General features: G+C 40.3%; 1 protein-coding gene across 1 annotated transcript in view; it reads left to right on the top strand.

Annotated features, from left to right (window-relative positions):
- The window catches only part of NDUFA10 (NADH:ubiquinone oxidoreductase subunit A10), a 61,042-nt gene extending 39,229 nt beyond the window's left edge, over nt 1-21,813 (top strand). Inside the window, exons 9-10 of the mRNA XM_005311490.5 lie at nt 6,572-6,680; nt 21,362-21,813. Coding sequence (XP_005311547.2) covers nt 6,572-6,680; nt 21,362-21,430 — 178 coding nt within the window. The 3' untranslated portion in view covers nt 21,431-21,813. The remainder of the gene's footprint in view (nt 1-6,571; nt 6,681-21,361) is intronic.
- Nucleotides 21,814-22,345: the final 532 nt, after the last annotated feature.

Below are 22,345 nucleotides of genomic sequence, written 5' to 3'. Positions count from 1 at the left end.
AAGGGATAAGCTATTAAGTTAATGTCTCATTCTGTGGTGAAGTTGAGTTGAAGGGACCTCTTGGATCACCAAGTCCAGTCCACTGCTATTGCAGACAACACCATCATATAGTCCTGTCCATAAAGTTAATTCGCGAATACAGCATGATGCATCTTATAATTTTGCATCACGATCATTCGCACCAAATTCCTTCCAGTTTGTGTAGAGCAACACTCGCCCCTTTAGTTTGATTTAATATGAAAGAAGCCTGTTCTAGGCTCCCTGCCATTAACTAAAATACAGGGACGCAGCATGATCTGGTGTCTAGGGCACAGGACTGGGAAATGAGACCTGGGTTCTATTCCCAGCTCTGGTAGTGGCCTGCAGGGAGACCTTGAGCAAGTCACTTCCCACCTCTATGCCTCTATTTCCCTTCTCACCTTTGTCTGACTTGACTTCTTAGATTGTAAGCTCTTTGGGGCAGGGATTGTCTTTAACTGAGTTTGTGCAAAGGCCAGCACAGTAGGTCTGTTATGCATAAGAACGGCCATAGTGGGTCAGACCAAAGGTCCATCTAGCCCAGTATCCTGTCTTCCGACAGTGGCCAATGTCAGGTGCCCCAGAGGAAATGTACAGAATAGGTATTCATCAACTGTTGCCCATTCCCAGGTTCTGGCAACCATAGGCTAGGGACACCTTCCCTGCCCATCCTGGCTAATAGCCATTGATGGTCCTATCCTCCATGAATTTATCGAGTTATTTTTTGAACCCTGTTATAGTCTTGGCCTTCACAACATCCTCTGGCAAGGATTTCCACAGGTTGACTGTGCGTTGTGTGAAAAGATGCTTTCTTTTATTTGTTTTAAACCTGCTGCCTATTAATTTCATTTGGTGGAACCTAGTTCTTGTGTTATGAGAAGGAGGAAATAACACTTCCTGATTTACTTTCTTCACACCAGTCATAATTTTATAGACGTCTATCATATCCCCCCTTAGTCATCTCTTTTCCAAGCTGAAAAGTCCCAGTCTTATCAATCTCTCCTCATACGGTAGCCGTTCCATACCCCTAGTCATTTTTGTTGCCCTTTTCTGTACCTTTTCCAATTCCAATATATATTTTTTGAGATGGGGCGACCACATCTTCACACAGTATTCAAGATGTGGGTGTACCAGGGGTTTATATAGAGGCAATATGATATTTTCTTTTTTATTATCTATCCCTTTCTTAATGATTCCCAACAAATAATATGCAAGTAATAAATAAGTTAAAAGGGCAGACCCTTCCCACATAAAACAAACCCAGTGTAATAAAATCTCTTACCTCCCTGTCCCCTTTCCCCTCCCAAACAATTGGGGGGGGGGGTGGTGAAGGGCCTCTGCACCATAGCCTGAAGGTAAAAGGTCATGACTATTTCCGTGTGTGTGGGGAAAGGGGATCAGAAGTCCAAGGGCCCTCTCAGAGAATGCTTTACCAGTATCTCCCATTCCTATGTTCCAAGACTCCCATTGACTTCAACAGGCTTTGGATCACACCCAAAGGGAAGCCCCAGTGTGATTGCTGCCTGAAACAGAGAGAGGTTATCTCTCAAGTGGGCTGGTCCCAGGCCATTTAGGGCAGCACTAACACCTTTGAACTCCAGAAACCAATGGCCCTGAAGTGCATCTCATAAGCATCGGTGTCATGGGCTCCCAGTGACCTACTCACTTAACATGTGGGCTGCTGGATTCCACTCTAGCTTCAGCTTCTGACTGGAGTTAATGCCTAGTCACTTGTAGAGCACATTGCGATAGCCCAGTCTGGGGCAGACAAAGGAGTATCCTCTGTTCCAGGATTCGTGTGTGTAAATAAGTTACAGTTGGAATATTCCCAGACTGAGTGTTGCTTCCCCTGGGAAGCTAATCTGCAAAGCCCAGGATGTCTGCTACAGTTTGGCAGAGGGTTAGTGCTGTTGTTAGAATGAGACACTGCTGTTGATAAATTGGAGGATGATATAAAAGTCAGTGCTTTTAGGCCCCAGGGCAGAAAGGTACTTAAGCACCATGCCTAATGCTAACCATGTGCAAAGTCCTATTGAAGGCAATAGCCATGGTTTGATGTCTTGTAAACAGGTGCCTCAGAGACCTAATCATGGGTCTCAGAGATCTAATTTTGGTAAGTTCTGTACAAATACAGACCAAAAAGACAGTCCCTGCCTCAGAGAGTTTACACTCTATAGTGCTGGCAGACTTCCCTTAGAGGGGCTGGGTGTAGATGTGAAAAGAGTCACCACTTGGAGAGATCCCTTCTGCATGGGAGGAGGCTAAGTTAATTCCACTTTAGTGGCTTGCCCCTGTTCTACAGAACCTATATGGACCAGATTTAACATATGGCAAGGACAGAAATGCTCTTTACTGAGCCAGTGGAATTCACAATGGGAATCGCATGTGATTTTTATACTATTCTTCCAAGCAGAACTTACTCTGCCTTAGGTTTTTGCTTCTCTTGGGGGGGGGGGGGGGGGAGATGAAGGTGCAGGTGTGGAGCGAGTCATTGGCAGTGTGGCTCCTAATAGACCCATATTTGTCTTGGCTGGAGGGTCCATCTTCCTGTCCTATAACTTGTGGATGATGCTGGCTTTGGAGACTTGGCTTCCTTGTTACATCCAGGACGACTCTGGTTTTCCTGGTAAACACCATCTTGCAGATAGGGTTATAAATCCCCAAACCTGTTCTTAAAAAAAATCCCAAAAAACAAAGTACCAGTCCTCTCCTGCCCCAATATACTAAATTGGAAGGGAAAAATGATCTCTGATTAAGGGAAAACCACAGTTTTATAGCAGGTAGTATGAACAATCTTTTCAATTGTAGGAGAATTTCTTTGACATTATTTCATCCTAACTTTGACAAATGAGCATTTACTGTTATTCATTTTTTGATCTTGGAATAATATTCCGGTTGTTAGTTCAGTGTTGTTTTGTGTTCTCTATATGTAATAGAGTAGCACATAGATTTATATCTTAACTCACAAACCATTTGGGTTAGTATTCAGTTGTGAATTAGCTAGCTAACTCATGGGTTACTGTGTTCTTCTATGTTCTAAACAGCATTGAGCACAGCGAGGTCCTGATTTGAACTCTTGGAGCACTACTATAATACAAATGATTAACAGTAGTAATTAATTGAGTCACCCTTTTCTGCACCATGTTTACTCCTTTGCATGCTGGTGTAAATATTTCTAGAGAAATGGCAATCCCTGAAAACCAAAAGCACAGCAGTGTTTGTGTGTCTCTGTTTTTGAATTCATTGTCAATTGCAATGCCATGATGGGTGTGCTTTCCTCAGACTTTATATAGATGGCACTGTTCCTCTGTATATAATTTCTTCATCTACATAGTTTTGCTTTTCTAGCAGTTTCTTAAGCTCTTCAAGTAAATGTTAGATTTTTGAATGTGCTTAGTGTTGCTACAGAGTATCCCTTTTGTGGTGAATTGCTGCTTATATCTGTACTAATCAGAGGTGAACTGCAGCAAAATCCTAATAGCACAGCAAGGTATCTCTAAATGTTCCCATTTTGGTAAAGGGACACTGTTGACTTCAAAATCATGTTTCCAGTTGAAATTCTGTTGCTGCTTGTTGCATGTAACATTGAGGATTAATGTAACTCAAACATTTCGGATAGGAAGTTTGGGGAGATAAGCATGAATCTAATATTTTTGTTCTGTTTGGGTTCACTTGTCTACTTGGCAATTTTTTTTATATGAATCTTATGATGAAACGTGACAAAGTGCTGAACTTGATATAGGAATATAGCAAGACAGTACTGTACATAGTGAATTTTCTTTTTACATGAAATTAATGTAATATATATTTTAAAACTGTTTCAACTTCAAAACTTTCAAAATATCTGGAGCAGCTATTGAAAGGTATGGAAATGCAGGGTTATGCTACTCATAACAGTGTTATCTATATCCCCAGGATGCACTATCCAGTTTATGGGCATAGCGATTTTTTATAGATATGAAGTTCCAAAAGCCGGACCACTTCTACAAAAGTCAAGAACTTCTCTTGCTTCTGTCTTCTTCCGAGTGTCTTGTCCAATTAGCACCTAATCTTTCCCCCAGTCCTATCCTTCTCTTCAGATGGGAAAGAGACTTGTTAGAAGTTCATTAGTATGACATTCTGAGGTGCAATCCTGATCAGTGAGGGGCTCTATCACCACCTGCCCTGCAACTTGGGTGCCTCACAGTGTTTTGCTGCTGTACCTTCCACCTGGGCCACTCGCGGATAGCATGCTTGTAACACTCTGAGTGTCTATAGAGCCACAGTCCCAGTCCAGCAATTCTGCCCCCCACAGCCTGTCAGCAGCTCACCAGCCACACTCTGGCTTCTAGCAGCCTTGGTTACTGCCTGCAGGGTGACCCCAACACACTGCCAGTCCTGGGTTTTCCCCAAAAAACATGTGTTCTGCACTGTCCAGCCCTCTCCTGGACAGTCCAGATATATTAGGTCCAATGCCTCTCTGAGTGGATCCATATACAACAGTTTGCTACTCTAAATGGAGTTACCTACACAATTCTGTTTAAAGACAACACTGGATTTGTTTTAATTAAAGAATAAAACAAGTTTATTTAACTATAAAGCGAGAGTTTAAGTGAGTACCTATATAAGGCATTAAAGTGAGAAATGGTTACAAGAGAAATAAAGATAAAATGTTAAGTTTAGAAAACAACAAACTAGACTTGGGTCAAGGTGAAGTCCATTCCCACTAACATTGTTGACCAAATTCTCAGGCCAGCATCTACTCCCAAAGTCCAACACCTGTTTCTTTTGTCATCTGAGGTGGAGAGAGGGAGAGAGAACTTGGAGTGTTTTGCCCCTCACTTTCATAGTTCAGGGTCACTCTTTGAAATACATTGTACTGAGGATTACCCCTAGTTAAAGTTCATTCAAACAGTAAAGAAGGCAACATGATGTCTGGTGATGAAAGAGGTTACATGCAGTTTCTTCTCACCTATGCTGAAATGCAGATTTTCCTTGTCTCCTGTCTTCTCCCTCTCACTATCTGAGGACCCTGTTTACAACTTACATGTAAATTGAGGTAAACACACATTTCTTTAAGAGCTGCTTGACCAGTCTGGCCTAACTGCGGCTACATGGGTTTGAATATGTGCTACCAACATCATTCAGGGAGAATTCATAACTTTATATGTAATGTTGCTACACACATTTCATCATGATGTTATTGACCAGTGAGTGATTACTTTTCAAATAATACCTCACAAGGCATATTTTGCACAAAGATTATTACAATGGTGTATAGGTTGTGAATATGGGGTGCATTCCATCACAATTGGGCAGTTGTGGATAGCTCAGAAACATATTGCTGTCATTGGCACTTGTCTTTCTAGTTTCCCCTCTTGTTGTTTTCTTTCCTATAACCCCCTGCCATGACATCTTGTTGAGAGAGGCTAGAGAAGGATTGACTAACCTCATCTGAGCCAACCTAAGGAACACTGTAGCTCCACACGGTGGTAAAACAGGGTTTTGCTGTGAAGAATGGTAGCATATTGAGCATATTTCCTCTGCTCTAGCCTCAGATCCCACCAGTTGAGAGATTGGGAGATTGCCAGTAATTGAAGCAGGTGTTGTATGTGACCATGTCAAGAGCTACCATTGGGCCAGTTCTTGTTATGTTGAATATTTGTGCACATGTATTACCTGGTGTGTTGCCAGGTACATTTAAAAACATTTTCATACAAATTGTTGCTTTTTCAGTAATAGAATTTAGATGCTGCGTATTTATAGCCTCGTAATGGAAGAGGAGACCTATTCCCTCACTTGTTCCTGAGCCCTTAAGAAATGAGAATGTATTAAATGATTTTGAATGCATTTAGAAGAAAATGCGAGTAAGATCTCTATTTACTAGTTTCATGAGTTGGGCTAAACTTAATTTACACAATTTAAGCAAACTGGATTAAAAAAAGAACAATATGAAGCTGTTGTATTAAGCTCAAATTTTATCTGGGACAGAGCCATACATGTGCGATTTGTTCATTTCACTGAAGATGGAAATATAGATTAATATTGATGAGAAAAGCATCCTTCCACTGAAAATGAAATGCCAGAGCATGGATGCTATTTGCAAAATATTAACGGAGTACAAAAAATCCATCTGTTTTATTTATATCTGTTACTGAGTTACAAAATGGAAATGTTTCATAGAAGCAAGTAGCTGCAGCATTTTGACACACCAGGCTTCCAGCAACTGCAGAGCTACCATTAGAGGAGTTAGCCTTTCTTTCAAATAAAGGCCAAATGGGAAAAGGGCTATACTGAAATGGGGTAGGGAAGGGTGCAATGGGCAGTCTGTTCATGCATACAGTATAGCCAAAAGAGAACCCTACATCTGCAGAAATATAGTTAAAGTATACAAAAAATCAAATTTTTGCATTTGGTTTGCCTGAAGTAATGACTTCTTTATTGTCCTCTGCATCCAGATTATTAATGCATTTCAGTTTGCATTAATGTATGTCTCTGAATTTCAAAGTTGATTGAATTATTTCCAAGAACGATGGCTATAACTGTTTTATTTTCTTCTTTCTTTCTTTTTTAGTATGGAGGACAAACATAAAGTGGTGAACCCTACAACTATCCCTCGCTACATCCCAGAAATCACAATTGGAGGCAATGAATTTGATAAAATATATTACCAATACAGATCGGTAAGAAATGTCTGTAGGGGATGAAAATGTTGTGGACAGGAAAGGTTTGGGGAATGAAGATATTCCTGTAAAGGCATGAGCCCATGCATAAAGTGCTCTGTGTAGCTCAAAGGTTTCTTTCTCACCAACAGAAGTTGCTTCAATAAAAGCTATTACCTCACCCACCTTGTCTCCCTAATATCCCAGGCCAACCACTGCTACAACCACTCTGTCACTTATGTCAATTTTATGCGTAATATGCTGATGTCTTTCCAGGAGTGGGGCCTCTTATCATATGTACTAGCTTTGTATAGAACCCAACTTTTCTTAAAATCTAGCTTCTATTTAGGGGAAATAATGAAGCAAATTGTTAGATCTATAAGCTGATTTTTTTTCTCTCTAAATTTGGACTAAAAGATAAATCCTTTTTTTATTCATCTTTCTGCCCTCTGGTAAATCTAAAATACTCCTAAAAGTCCAAAGAGAAAGTTGAATCCCCATTGAAACACCTTTTTTGATACAACTATAAAATACTTGTTGCTTTCAAAAAGTAGGTGCTAAGGATGTGAACGTTTCATTGTTTCAGTGAAATGTTATTGCTTTAAATAAACATGTTCCTATAAGTGTGCAATATGCTGCACCGCTTCCTGCAGCCCACACATGATATGTCTACGCTGCAGTTAAAAACCCATGGCTGGCCTGTGGCATCTGACTCACGCTCAGATCTAAGGGACTGTTTAATTGAGGTGTAAACATTTGAGCTCAGGCTGGAACCTGGGCTCTAGGACCCTGCAAGGGTCCCCTTAGACGGAGTCCTGCAAGCCAGAGTCAGCCTGCTTGCGTCTATTTTCAGTGTAGACATACCTAGAGACTCCCAAACAAATTAGCTGCTTGCCTTGCTGGTTTTGGAGATAATGGCTTGTAATGGCTTGTAATTGGCTTCCTACCTTTATGCAGTCAGTCTTGCATGGGGTTTTGTGGGACTTGGTGAAAATTAGCATCACCTGCTCTTAATGGTATTCTGCAGAATTTCTGTAGGACTTGGTAAATTCTTAGTTTGTACAAATTGAACAACCAGCTGATGGTGGTGTCTATATATTTTTAAACGGTATGGAAATTTTTTCTCTGCTGACTGCTTGGGGAAACTAGGGCAGGTAAAAGTCCAAGGAAAGTGTATTTGGAAGTTGTAGTAAACTATGATCTGCAGAGTCAAAACAGTTTAGTGCACTAGCAAGGTTAGAAAAATCACTTGTGGTATGTATAATTGGTGTAAAATTCTGGTATTTGAGACCCATTTGGAGAGTGCAAACTGTTGGGAGGTGTGGGGGAAATGTATGCATTAGGTTTAGAATTTCCAATAAATATTACCCCTTCTCGGCTCCTACTCAGTCTGTACAGACCTGGCTGTAGAGAAAGATGTTCTGGGTTCATACAATTCCACATCTTCTGAGATCTCTATTAGCAAGCATTCTCTACAGCTTGTAAATTGAGTTAGAATAGCAGAAGGCTTCTCGCTGTTGCATAAGTTCAAATCAGTTGATGTCTTTGAATACTCCCTAATAAGTTTCTGGAAAAAATACTTACAGAATTAAATACCTTTATGGTAGCTTTTGGCATCATTTCCAGCATGAATCTGAAACTTTGGACTTGATGACTAAGTATATTTGTTCCAAGAATTATTAGGATTCTTGTGTTTCAAAATGAAACAAACCTTTGTATGCATTATTGCATATTTAAGGGTGTTGCTCCGGTATGTGCACTGTCATCAGTGCAGTATCCATCTGTACCCACTATGCCTGTTCTGTGTAAGAAAACAGGCTTTCCCTGCTAAAGGATCACATTGTGGTGGAGTTCAGAATTGTAGGTGTGTGTTGAGCTCCCTCAGTAGGTGACCTCAGTGCAGCATATTGGGAACCTAGGGATGCTAGTTCTAAATACGCTTTTTTCCTAACTTGTGTAACTGACAATCTTGTGTTCGGCAACAAGGCAAGGGTGCCCTGTCTCAGTTAGAAACTGGCTTTCAAATACATCTCTACCCCGATATAACGTGACCCGATATAACACAAATTTGGATATAACGCGGTAAAGCAGTGCTCTGGGGGGGGCAAGGCTACGCACTCCGGCGGATCAAAGCAAGTTTAATATAATGTGGTTTTCCTATAACACGGTAAGATTTTTTTGGCTCCCGACGACAGTTGTATCGAGGCAGAGGTGTAGCGAGATCCACTTCCCAGATATGAAGAACAGGAGTACTTGTGGCACCTTAGAGACTAACAAATTTATTTGTTATGCATCCGAAGAAGTGGGCTGTAGTCCACGAAAGCTTATGCTCTAATAAATTTGTTAGTCTCTAAGGTGCCACAAGTACTCCTGTTCTTTTTACCCAAATGATGTATCTGCCCTCAATCTGGCCCTCCTTCCCCACTTCCCTCCTGCAAATGTGACCCAGTAGCTCCCTGCTTCCTCCTCCCACTCCCATCTGAAACCTTTCTGCTCCTGGGTAGTGTCCCTCCTTCCCTCACAGGCCTGTTCCTGCAGAGGTGCGGCATAAGAAGCATCTCCTCCTCCAGCCAACCAGCTGCCCCTATGCTAGGAAACGCCTCTGAAGTTAGGGGGCCACACAAGAGCCACGAGTGGCTAGGGCAGCCCAGGGCCAGTGTCATGCAGGGGGCGTAACAGAGCACAGTGCTACAGAAAGTCTGAGCTTGTAGGCCTTGTCAGTTAATAACTCCAAATTTAATGAACCTGTAATTAAAACATCAACAGAATTGTAAACTTTTCATTTTGGACAATGTGTGCCTGTTTTAAGTTAGTGGAAATAATACACTTACAAAGGGAATTGCACAGTATGTGTTCTCTGTTTCATAAATCTTTCACATGTGACTGTTTTTTCCCCCCAGTGCTTCTCTTCCCCCAAGGGTTGGGGCAAAATCACAACGCTGGATCTAATCATCAGTCCCAATGCTTACAAATAGATCACTAACCTCTAGGCTTTCCAGACCAGCGCATGCATGTAGTTTTGCTGTTTAATAATGGCAGTTTCAAGGTTTCTTAAATTATAGGCAGAAATTGTTTTTCATTCAAATTCTCATTAGGCATGAGGACCTATGAAAACACCTTCCTAAGAACAAGGTTTAAGGCATATCCAACCTTTTGTTTTGTTTTGTTTACAGTGAGGCAGCTGCATAAGATTTTTGTTTTTACCTTCTTCAAACTGTCATAGAAATATGGGTCTGGCAAGGAGCTTGAGAGGTCATCAAGTCCAGCCCCCTGTGCTGAGGCAGGACCAAATAAACCTAGACCATCCCTGATTGGAGTTTTGTCCAACCAGATCTTAAAAACCTCCAATGATTGGGATTCTAGAATTTAGTTACCCTTATATATAACTTCCTTCCTTCCATTTTTTTTCTTTTTTGTTGTTCTTAAATGATCTCTCTCTTTATGAGACCAGACTTGCTGCATCTTTCTTTTACTATTAAGTAAGTATCTGGCTCGGTTCAGCAGCTTTTTATAAAAGTTAAAGATGTGCGTTGGGAGGTAAAAGGAAACTCAGTAAAAAAATAACTTTGTGTCAAGTCATGCAGATCACTGGAAGATAAGCGTGTTAACTATGACAGGAAGCAGCAAAGACTTTAGAATTCTTTAACAAGTGCCCCTTCTCTCTTTCCAATGATAGACAGCTTCTGACAGAGAATACGCCAAAGTCCTTGGCCTTCCTGGGATGCTAGATTACTTAGAGGTGTCCACAGAGGGGAAGGAATCAAATAATACTACACTTCACGCTCCCAAACTGAATCAGTGAGTCCTGCTGGAACCTTCTAGGGACTTCTTTTCTCACCCCTCCAAACATGTCCTCTCTTCTCCCAAAATTAGGCAGATGATTATTTGAAGGAAAACATTAACACAAGCAGCATTTGTACCTCAGAAACCAGAGCTGGATAATTCCTCTCTTTTCACTGCAGATCAAAGGAAGACTAGTGAGTGTTTCCCCTATACACACTCTTTGAAAACCTTTGATATTGCTGTTAATTGAGAACTAAATAAAATTAGTGGGGGCTAATTATCACTAGACATCCTTGAGTCTGAGGCTGGTACTGAAGTCCACTGCTCCCTGTACGTTTGTTCAGGGCTGTAAAATGCATGCAAAATCATTTTCAGTGTGTCAGGTTCACTTGGGATTTCTCTGAAAGTGCAGCTCTGAATTAATAACCATGCAGCCCAGCAATTTGTCTCTTTTCTGGAATGTATATTATAATTACAATAGATGGAAGTCTCCCTTCTCATTCGTCTATGACAAGAAGAAAACATAGCTATTGCATTAGAGGATCAGACCTGCGGTCTGTCTAGTCCAGTGTTCTGTCTCCTACAGTACCTAAACTAGCTGCTTTAGAGGAGGGTCTGAGAAACTCTTCAGCAGACAAATGTAAGATAACTTGTCTCCCTGTAACTCTTGTCTTGATCCCTATTAGAGATCTGGCTTAAGCCCTGAAATATGAAGTTTAATATCCCTTCCCATTTATTTAGGCATTAACTGACATAACTGTGGACAAATTCTTGTCATCCATACAAATGTCCATTCCCTCTTAGAATCTTGTTCAATTACATCCTGTGGCAATGAGTTCTACAAGTATTTCTTTTGATCAGTTTTGAATTTCCCACTTTTCAATTTCACTGAATGCCTACTCCTACCTCCCAGAAAAAAAAAACAAAAAACCCAAACCCCAAAGATAAGACTTCTATAAAGAGATGTATTTTTATTGTATAATGATGATACTAGCCCAAGAAGTGAGTTAACTAAAAGAAGATACAGTGTGGGCCCTCACTGTGTGTGAAGTGCTACTCAGACACATGCTGGCAGCTCTGGTTGGGGTGGGGATGATGCCTAGAGTGGGAATAAACACTCAGGCAGGCCTCCAATCTTCCCATCCTTCTTCATTAGTAGAGAGCACTTGGGGCTTCCATACTAATCCTCCCTTTACAATAAATACAAGGACACCACAGAGCAAATACTTTAGATGCTGGGGATTCCAGAGTCAGGGTGAGCAACAGGGAGATTGTGGCAGAATAATAAATGTAGGGTTAACGCCAAAATAATTGTACTGTGGAGTAATAAACATTTTGGCCATTGGTCTCAGATTTTAGATATGGTGATTGAGACAAACACCATGTTACCTACCCAGAAAATGTCCTCAGTACGTTGAAAAGAAAAAATTCTTTCCAAGCCAGACATTGTCATGTTTTTAGAACACTGCAGCTCTTTCTTTAATGTAAGTAATTACATTGTAAATTGTGTTTCAGTTTAGCCTCTCTCTGTTTTTCCAAAATTAAGGACGCTAATTATTGTTAGGGTAACTCCCTCCCTTCTTATGTTTGACTTTATCAAAGACAGCTGCTATGGCAACACCATCTTCTGTTTTCTCTCCCCTGCTATTTTTTCCTTTACCATCTTCAGTTGTTTTCATTTTTCTGGATCAAGGTCTCCCTTTCCATTTTTTATTTTAATGGAGATATTTGACAGCTTTAATACAGAGCACTGTCTGTTCTCAGCGCTAGGAAGAAAAAGTTTAATAAAGACAGACGTGCAATAAACAAGAAAAGGCTCTAATTTCTAAGTGTTCTGCTTTGTGAAATATTTCTCTTCAAAATTACTTTTTTAGCAGATTCCAGTAAATAAAATTGTTCTTGCTATCAAATGTAATGTTTGTGCATATTATGTGAAAAGGCTGTTGTCTGATAAAATATCCTTAAGAGTCTAACAAACAAACAAAAAAAAACAGTAGATTTTTAAATGAACTACCAAACTATCTTTAAAGCTGACCTGCAATGGGGAAAATGGATGTTCTGTGCTTTTCTTTCACTACTTATAAAATGGAGCATAAAAGATTTTTGTTCGTTGTGTTTTGCTTTAGAAGTTTAAATCTTACCTGCCCTGTTTTCCCTGGAAGAATCCATAGACAGCTAAAGAAATAGTAGGATTATAAAGTAGAGTAAAAGGGAGTGAAACCAGTGTAAATGATGAGTCTGAAGGCTTGGTAGACTGCTTCAAAACTTTTTTGGGACATCATTACTAATACAATAAAATGCCAGCACCATTAAAATAATCATTTCAAACAGGAACCCAGTCAGCAGGAAACCTAAAATAAAAGAATCTCTCTTCATTGTGAGAAGCATGCTGTCAGCCCCTTCCAATGACCCTGTTGAGCGGATGTCTGTTGCAACATGCCTGTAAAGTTACCAAATTCAGGCTATAGTGGACCAAGCAAGTTCCAGACTTCTGTAGCCCTCACAGAGTGCCGCCTTCATAACAAGGGAGATCCAGCTTGAGTGTTTCTACTGACCACCGCTATGGCAGTATGATGGGGGGAGAGGTGATTCCTCAGATATGCCTCTTTAACTCAAACAGATAGCTGTAGAGAAAGTTTTGTTAAAGATTAAAACCCTGGCTATTTCACTTCTGGGGTCAGAGAACTCCCATGCCCCTCCTTTGGGCCACCCAGAAGGCCTCCAGCAAAATCAAGGAGGACAAGATTTGATGATGATCCTAGCTTCTCTTAGACAGGACTCTATTTCTTGGAATGGGGAAAGACTTCAGGCTGCCTTTTTCAGATTCTTTACTGTGCAAAGGACACTGGCCCTATTATTTTCCCTTTGGTTGTTCCTGACTTGCTCTGTAAGGTTGGATTCTGCAGGGCTTTCAAAGAGTTGAAAATATTGCATAGTTTATATGCTGGACTTTGCATATCCTAAAACTGAAGGGTCAGTTCTAATTTCTGAATTTCTTGGTTCGTGGAGAACATTGTTTTGGAAGCTCACTGACGAGAAGCACTTCTGACAACACACAAACTGAATTATGTGCAGAGCTAACTTTCTGGGGTTAAAATTGGCATTTCTAAAGCCTGCTGCTACCTTGCTAAAATATGTTAATATGACACTAACCATAAGTAAGCCTAAAGGTAAGAGGCTTCAGATGCATTTTAGTACTGACTAATCAGAAAAATAAATACCCAGTTATAATAATCACTTTATTCAGCATGGCACTAGTCAGTTGGCTCTACAGCGACTTCCTGTGGCGTCATGTGGTGATCTGGGTCTGCTCCCCACTCTGCCACTGGCCTGATGGGTCACCTGCGGCAAGACACTTCACCACCCTGTGCCTCAGTTTTCCCACCTGTAAAATGGGGATGATGATGATACTGCCCTCCATTGTAAAGTGCTTTGAGATCTACTCATAAGTGCTAGATAAGAGCTAGGTATTACCTTACTGACTAAAGTCAATGTTTACTATTAACGCTGTTCTGCTAAGAAAGAGCAAGGTGGATTCTGTTCTGCCTTGCATATGAGTGCTTAGAATAGATGTTGTAGTGATTTGCCATTATAGAAGTATATAATTTTGTTACTAATCTTTTTTAATCAGCTAAATTCTGCTGCCTGAATCTTTATTATTGGCAATGTTGTAAAAGCAAGAACACAGCTGTGCTCTAGGTTGTCTATAGTCCTGGTAGTTGGAGAAATCAACTATTAATTTGAGCAAGTTTGGTAAGTTAATCGGTGAAAGAAAACAAACAAGGAGTCCCAGAGATGTCATTGTTAATGACCCTTCTTAGCACTCTAATACCTTCCGTAGTTTTCTGACAGTTGACCCAATATGAGTAGTGGATGGAAAATATTTCACCTGGCATTGTACTCTTATGCTGCGGGTACCACAGATGTTGTTTTTCAGCATTCTGGATATGCCAGCAGAGAAGACTCATAATTTCCAATCGATGAGCAAAATCTTCACAGTACAGCTCAGTTTATATGCAGCAACATACATCTATCTATGTAAAATTTCAGAACATGTCAGCAAGAAAAAGTGTGGTGAACGTCCGTGTTACTTAAAAAAAAAATTGTATGCATTTCATTTTCTTTATTTTTTAGCAATAACGTAGAAAATATTTGGATTGCCCTGACATTACTCTTGCTTATATTGGCATCATAACTGCAGCTTAGCTCACCCTTTTCATGCCAGTGTATACATGTATTAGGCCAAGACTTTCATAAGTGGCTAGCAATAGAGGTGACCGAAAATCAGGGCCCTTTAAGTTGTTGTCGAGTTGGGCACCCAAAATCAAATCAATGATGAGAATCTTGACACATTTTATGCATTAAGAACCTAGAAGAAACCAGAGATTATTAATAACTGTTCTACTAATGAGCCTGTCAGCTTAGCAGGACAGTTGCTCGTCTGTTCATATTGTAACTTTTTTTACTTCAGTGAAGAATAGATTACTTTAATATTAGGTCAGTACTCATTATTTGGGCTAAAAAACCCATTGACTTCATTGGGAGCTCTGCCAAAATCAGGAACTGTAGCAGCGCCTTAAAAATTAGCATCTTAATTAGTGTGCTATTCTTCTGAAGCATGTGTATCTGGCTCACAGATTTTTTATTTTCTATTCGATAATTTTGCACTGGAGCAAGTAATACCAAGCCTACCCCAAAAAGTCCAATGTTTAAACCAGTGTTTAAAGAGTTCTAAGAAGAAACGGTATCTGAAGTGAAAAGCACTTTAATTTACAGCCAGCTAAAATAAACCACCTTAGCTATAAACCTCTGAAAACCAGGGCTTCTAATGGAAACAGCAATAGACCTTAACTAATAGCAGCAGTGACAGGTGCTGCTATGGTACTTACTGTAAATGGTCAGCAAATGAAAAGGCTTGGAGATTGGTAAAAGCCTCCATGCTTTGCAGAGTGATGGCTTGTGTTTTTAAATACTCTTTGATCCACAGTGTTCAAAACCTGTTATTTATGGACCTGTTTTAGCTGTTAAGCACAGCGGTTAATGAAAGCAGCCAAGGAGTTGGGGGAAGGAGGTAGTTCTTCTCTTCGGTCCAGAAATTCTGGAAAATAAGACAGGCTCCAAACTTCATGATGGATTTAGACATTTCTAGATTGTTTAAACTCTCAGGCGGCTCTAGCTACACATGTCTCATTTTTCATTTTTTTGAGGATCTGTGAAATGCAACTGTAGTGTACAGTAAACACCTTGTTGAAGCTGTTCATTATTCTATAACATATACCATTTTAAAGAGGCATTTAATCATATTCATGTTCTTGACACACTTCTGTGGTGTCGTTTTTAATTTAATTAGTAAAGTGATCTTTTATTTATCTAATTTGCTTTTTAAAAATCTGAGCAAATTAATTCCTTTGTGTGAGTCAGTTCTGTCTTCGGAGCAGCAATTCAGTTTGAGGAGTTGATGTGTCACATACTCTTGTTAAGATGGGCCCTTTGGTCAAGTTTGATTAAGTCAGTGCAGTGTTACATAGGAGATCAAGACTTGATTCCTGGTCTCCTACTTCTCTCTGCTAGGATAGTAGAAAAGGCTTTGTTGGGAATGAGCGAGAGGGGACGGGTCACTTGATGATTACCTGTTCTGTTCATTCCCTCTGGGGCACCTGGCACTGGCCACTGTCAGAAGACCAGATACTGGGCTAGATGGACCTTTGGTCTGACCCATTATGCCCATTCTTATGTTTTGCATTACTCAGCAGTGACTATCCTGGAAGGCACATTTCTGCTTTGCAAGGGAGATGTATTCAAATGATCTATTGGGTGTTTCCATTGCTCATGTGTGTCTGTCACCCCGTCTTGTGTTTGATTGGAAGCTCTTTAGGGCAGACACTTGTTTACTATGTTAGCACAGCATCTGGCCAAGGCCTCTAGACGTTGTTGCAGTACTACAAATAACTTGGCTTTGTTTACTTTATCAGAAGGTGGGTTCTGGGATTTGTATATGAAGATAAGCTGCACCCCACAATCCTCTTCTACTTGGGAACCTTAGTAATGACACAGTTCACCGATCTGGCCATGATGTGTGCAGTGCAAGGCCCAGGAGGAATTAAAGGGACAAAGGTGGCTTTGTCTGTGTTTCATACCTCCCTCCCTAATCATGGCACTTCAGGTTGCCTTTGTTCCCAGGGGCAATTCAAATAGTTGGGAATAGGCAGAGATAGCGGTGTTCCAGCTACGCCCCTTTCCCTGGCTGCACACCATAGGTTCAGCTATGCTCCTTCTGCCTCACTGGAGAAATCCTCTAAACCGGGGATTCTTTGGTTGGCCATTCATGTAATCACAAAACAGATTTAATTGGGACAGGATCCTGGCCCTAAATGTTTCCCTCTTAATTGTATGAGGAGACGCCTGCTCTGATTTTACGTTGCCAGTCAGCTGCATCTTCTCTTTAGGCTAATTCAAGCCTTAGTGAAATTGAAAAGTTTTCTCAAGCACAGAGCAGTACTGTGAACAGGCCAGCCACTCTCATTAATCATGTGGATTAACTGATTTTCATTACTGCTCTCTGAGAAACTCTGTTTTCCATGAGACTTAGAACTTTTCTAACTCACGTTAGAACAAAAGGGAATGTAGCAGGTAATCGGGGCGATCTTCGCCCACCTCTGACCAAAAAGGTGTGGGTAGGTAAGGTGGAACCACCGCCTAGGAGCCCAATTTGAGGGGAGGGGGTAATGGGACTGAGATGCAGTGCATTTCAAGTACAAATCCTGCTCTGCTTCTGCCTATTACATAAAGAGAAAAAGTTGACTTATGACTAACTGTTCTTACCCACCAGTTATTTTAAATACATGTTTAAATGACCTAAAAGGACTTTACTAGAATCACTGGAAAAGATTTTCTCAGTCATTCTGCATTCAGAGAAAGGTGGCATCCTCTGTGAAGTGTGCTCAGAACAAGCCATATATATTTCTATAATAATGTTGGAGTTACATCACTTTTTCAGTTCAGTATCCACTTCATTGCTGCAGGTTTGTTTTCTGAGCTGTTGCTACATGGCATGGCTTACTAGATATGTGACTTCATTTAACTATATTAGTTTCCCTTTGAATTTTTAGCAATTTAAGAGCCTGTCTAGTAATACGTCCTCAAATTCATATAATCTTGGCTCTGTATTTTAACAAATGTCTTTGCCAAAAGTCTGACTGAATAACCCTCCTTCGATGAATACATATTATAACAGGGGTAGGCAACCTTTGGTATGTGTGCCGAAGGCGGCATGCGAGCTGATTTTCAGTGGCACTCACACTGCCTGGGTCCTGGCCACTGGTCCGGGGGGCTCTGCATTTTAATTTAATTTTAAATGAAGCTTCTTAAACAGTTTAAAAACCTTATTTACTTTACATACAACAATAGTTTTGTTATATATTATAGACTTATAGAAGGAGATCTTCTGAAAAGGTTAAAATGTATTACTGGCATGCGAAACCTTAAATTAGAGTGAATAAATGAAGACTCGGCACACCACTTCTGAAAGGTTGCCAACCCCTGTATTATAACAATGGCTTTCATGTACTTTATATCTCTAACAAAAAACACATGGCATCTTTGTATTGGATAATTTGAATTGTGGTGGAGGTACGATATGGGTTTTTTTTTAGAGTGGATATTTACTCAGAAATTAAATAATAAAATTCATGCTTTTTTTCCCAGATACGACCTGCCCTCTCCCCCCCCCTTCCCCCATTGCTTTAATAATCTGATTATCATCATCTGGGAATTTCTTTAAATCTGCCTTAACAAAGCTGGGGAGAGCAATTTTTGTGCTAGAATTAATAGATGCAGGCTGGACACAGCAGCCTGATGCCTTAATAGATTTTATTTTTTCTCCAGCTTTCCACTGTAAATTTGTGTTGTAGAGATGGAAACAAATGACTTACGCTATCACAAATCTACTCTTCAGTCAGCAGGAGTTGCTGTTAACAGGACTGCATGATTGCATCTGATATTTAGACAAGACATTAAAAGGCAACTTTTAAATTAAAAACCTTAGTGACTCTGATCGGGGTGACTTGTAATAGTTTCTACTAGGTGGGGTGGGTGGGTATGTTTGTGTTCAAGACACGGAAACCTTTTGTGACTCATTCGATCTCTGTCGTAACAGACGTTGCTTCTTTCTGACCTTAATCCAGGATGAGGCCATTTTTGTTAAACAGATAAATATTCTGTGGCATAGTAAACTGCCATCGACCACATCAATACCTAATTGCACCCCTCTTCCCATGCTGTGAACAAGTGCACTTACTCGAAATAATTCTTTGTCCAGACTTCATTTCTTCTTTAAAAAAGAAAAACAATAAGCCTGTGGTTCTTGCTATATCACCACTATCTGTGTGGGGAACCGAGGCAGGGAAGAGTTTGTACATCACAGACCAATGTTTAGCATTGTTTAAAAAATCATTGAGGTCACAGTAGATTTTTACAGTGTTAAGTTTTCTTCACGTGCTGAGCATCATCTTACAGAACTGTGATGTGCTTTGTATATTTGATGTTAGTTATGTACCAACTCTTTAGAGGGATAGATGGCTTTTGTTATCTGATGGATCCTGCAAAGAAGAGTCTGAGAACTTCTGGCATTCTTAGACCATTGTCCGTGCCTCCGTCAGAGAAAGTGTTAACAGCTCAGAGTTTAAAAAAGGCTGAAATGTATTTCCCTCTGTTTGGCCTCTCACTGAATTTGGGGGATTTGTTGCCAAAGTAGTTATTTTATGTCTGGTTTCACCCATATGGATCAGATTGTAGACTAAGGCCTCAGTATGTGTCTACTGAATACATGCAGTATTCTAGATGTGTTGGTCCCAAGACCTGAAGAAGAGCTCCTGTGTAAGTCTGAAAGCTTGTCTCTCTCACCAACAGAAGCTGGTCCAATCAGATATTACCTCACCAACCTTGTCTCTCTACTGGGTGGGTCAGTTTACACTGGGTCTACGTTAAAACTCTCACTGGATAGGGGTGTAACTTTTCTTATGTTTCTATACTGACCAGAGGCCTAGTATAGCCACAGTTATAGTGGCATAAAAGTGCATTTGCTGATGTACCGTCTTTCACTCGGGGAACTGAAATAAGCTTTGACAGCCAGAGCACCTTTTCGTCAATTGGCAGGATAGCTATCCAAGCAAACCTTTCCTAGTGTAGGCCTGGCCTTAGACATTGTAATTTGTAATCCTTTAAAAATGCTGATACTCAAAAGAAACACCCCACTGCCTCCACCCCAAAATCTTAGCAGCTTGAAATTGAATTCTGTATTGGAGTGGGATTTCTCACTGTGTACCGTGGGATGGTTTTGTGCTGTTCCTGGATACTGAAAATGTAGGCTGTGTAATGCTTTGGTTCGACTTCCTGTTCATGTGCACAGGCAGGGGACTATGCTGTCCTGGCATTGCTCAGCAAGGCTGCCTGCGCTCCTTTCCTTCCACCTCCATACAGGAAGTAGTTCTTGAAGTAGAAGAGGTGTGTGTGTGTGTGTGTGTGTGTGTGTGTGTGTGTGTGTGTGTGTGTGTGTGTGTGTGTGTGTGTGTGTACTGAGAAATTGCATGAGACTGTCCATAAAGGGATTATCTTTTTTAATATTGCACTTGAATTTTCCATGCTCTTGCTTATACTCAGAAGGTCTGCTGATCCCCTGCCCAGCTCAGACATGGATCCCACAGTTGCTTTCCATTAAAGCTTCCCATCCTACCAAGCAATAGAACTCTTGTTCAGCTCTTCCCATGCACCTTTGCTTTACTTCCATCTATAACCCCCCTTCTTGTCCTCTCTCAAGTTAGAGGATCAATCCTATCTCCTTTCCTAGCAATCCTGGCCTCTCCCCTTTTTTCTCTGCACTTCCCACCTGTTCCTTGGTTTTCACACTTGCACGGTTCTCTCCACTCATTCCTCTTACCTGTCAACTTCAAGTCCTGATCAGCTTCCCTTTCCCTTATGATCTTAGGCCGACACATCCCAGAGGGTTGGACCTGGGCTATACCACAGAAATTGCCAGAACTGTTTTTAGATAAGTCTCTCACCAGAACTGTCTAAAAAGATGGATCATGCCAGCTGGAGAGTCCATTGGGATCCCACTTGAAGGGGACTGAACTTTCTAGAATGTTAAGGGAAAAGCTGTCTAAAATCTATCCAGAAGACTGGTTTCCATTTAAAGGGACAGTGTGTTAAGTAATAAAGAATTCTATTTGGAAATGCATTACACTGTGCATAAGTAGCATAGCATAAGGTTGTGATGTGTCCCAACCAAAGGTTGTCATCGCTTTATTTTCAGATGAAGTCGCTGAGACCTGAATAAATGGTATGAGGAACTTTAGCTGCCATGCAAATTAGGAAGCCGCTGTCTGTTAAATGCAAATTGAAAATGCAATGAAAATACTGACCCCTTGAAAAAGTTTTCTGTTTTAATGAATTCAAGTTAGATCTGCATATACAGGCTGAATATTAATGTATTTTAAATTGATTAGTTTTACTGTAATAATTAATTGGATTTTTCATGCATGCCATCTTTCGTATTGTTAATTTGCATTTATTTTGGGATTAGTATCTACACTCTTACTCTATTTCTGTGGGACAAACTTCAATGAACCCTTTAAATGTTTAGGATCCCTCCAGGTTTCTGAAGCTGTCAACCAAGAGAAATATTGGCCAATGGTTTTTAAAGCAACTTCTCATTGTGGATGCCCAACTAAAGTTACTTTAAAGAGGCCTGATTTTTAGAAAGTGCTGAAAATTGGGCACCCAAAAATCACTAGTCTTTTTTTAAATTGAAAACCTGGCCAAAGGTGTTGGGGGAAGGAGGGGGTGAAGTGCGGAGGAAGAAGAAAAAATGGTTTATCATCATAAATGGCCTAGTCCTGACTGAGCTTGTTTGTTTTTTCTAGCTTCCTGGTCGCAATTTTGACAAAGGTTACAACTCCGAGGTGGGGGACAAGTGGATCTGGCTGAAATGAAGCCCACCGTGCTTTGAAGCCCTAACACCGAATGACCACAAAACCTGAATGATAAAGAAGCTGCTTTCAATCTCTTTGCTCACCATTTACTGTATATGCAGCACAAAGGACACACGTGTAAGTGATTCGGGAATTAGAGTGTAAGAGAATGACCTCAGAGTAAGACAAACCACCGTAATATTTAATTTAAGGAAACGTCTTGCCTCCTTGTGGGATTCAGCTCATTTTTATTTTAGAATGATCCGCAATAATTGTAATAATCTGACATTGCAGTGGTAGCCTTTCTAGGATCAACATGGAATCGCCATCAAACCTGGGGCTTCATATTATACAGGATTGTGATTGTTTGACTGAACTGAAAAGAAATAAAGCCTGTATCCTTATGATTTTTCCAATTTATATTTCCATCCCCATGTCACACGCAGTTCTGTTAGGCACACCATTCTGATGCAGCTGTATTTCTATAAATAGGTCTTTCATAGGTATTGACATCAAAGCAAACAAATTATATATTTTTTTAAAAAGCCACCAAGAGTGAGGGGGAATGAGTAGTGGTCACATTTAAACAACAAAGTATTTGTTGCACTTACAAATGTAAAGATTTCATAATAATTGCCAGCAGTTGAGCACTAATTTCTTTCTCTAATATAAAACCATAAATCAAAATGTTGGAGTATAAAAGGCAAAGTAAAAGTCATTATTATTTTATATGTCTCTAAAAATCTAAGTTACAGAGTTCTTTTAAATAAATGATTCATTTGGCTTTAGTTACCAATCATAAAAATTAGGCTTCCTGGCATTACTTCGAGCAGCGCTGTCCAGATTCAGTCTGTCGTAATTCTGCATTTCCAGCTAGGGACCAAATACTTTAATCATTGAATGAAAGTGCTGCCAGGCACTCCCAACATTTAGGGC

Source organism: Chrysemys picta, chromosome 11 (genome assembly GCF_011386835.1).
Source record: "Chrysemys picta bellii isolate R12L10 chromosome 11, ASM1138683v2, whole genome shotgun sequence".
NCBI lineage: Eukaryota > Metazoa > Chordata > Testudines > Emydidae > Chrysemys > Chrysemys picta.
Note: the sequence above shows the minus strand (reverse complement) of the source record. Positions and strands in the feature narration are given on the sequence as shown.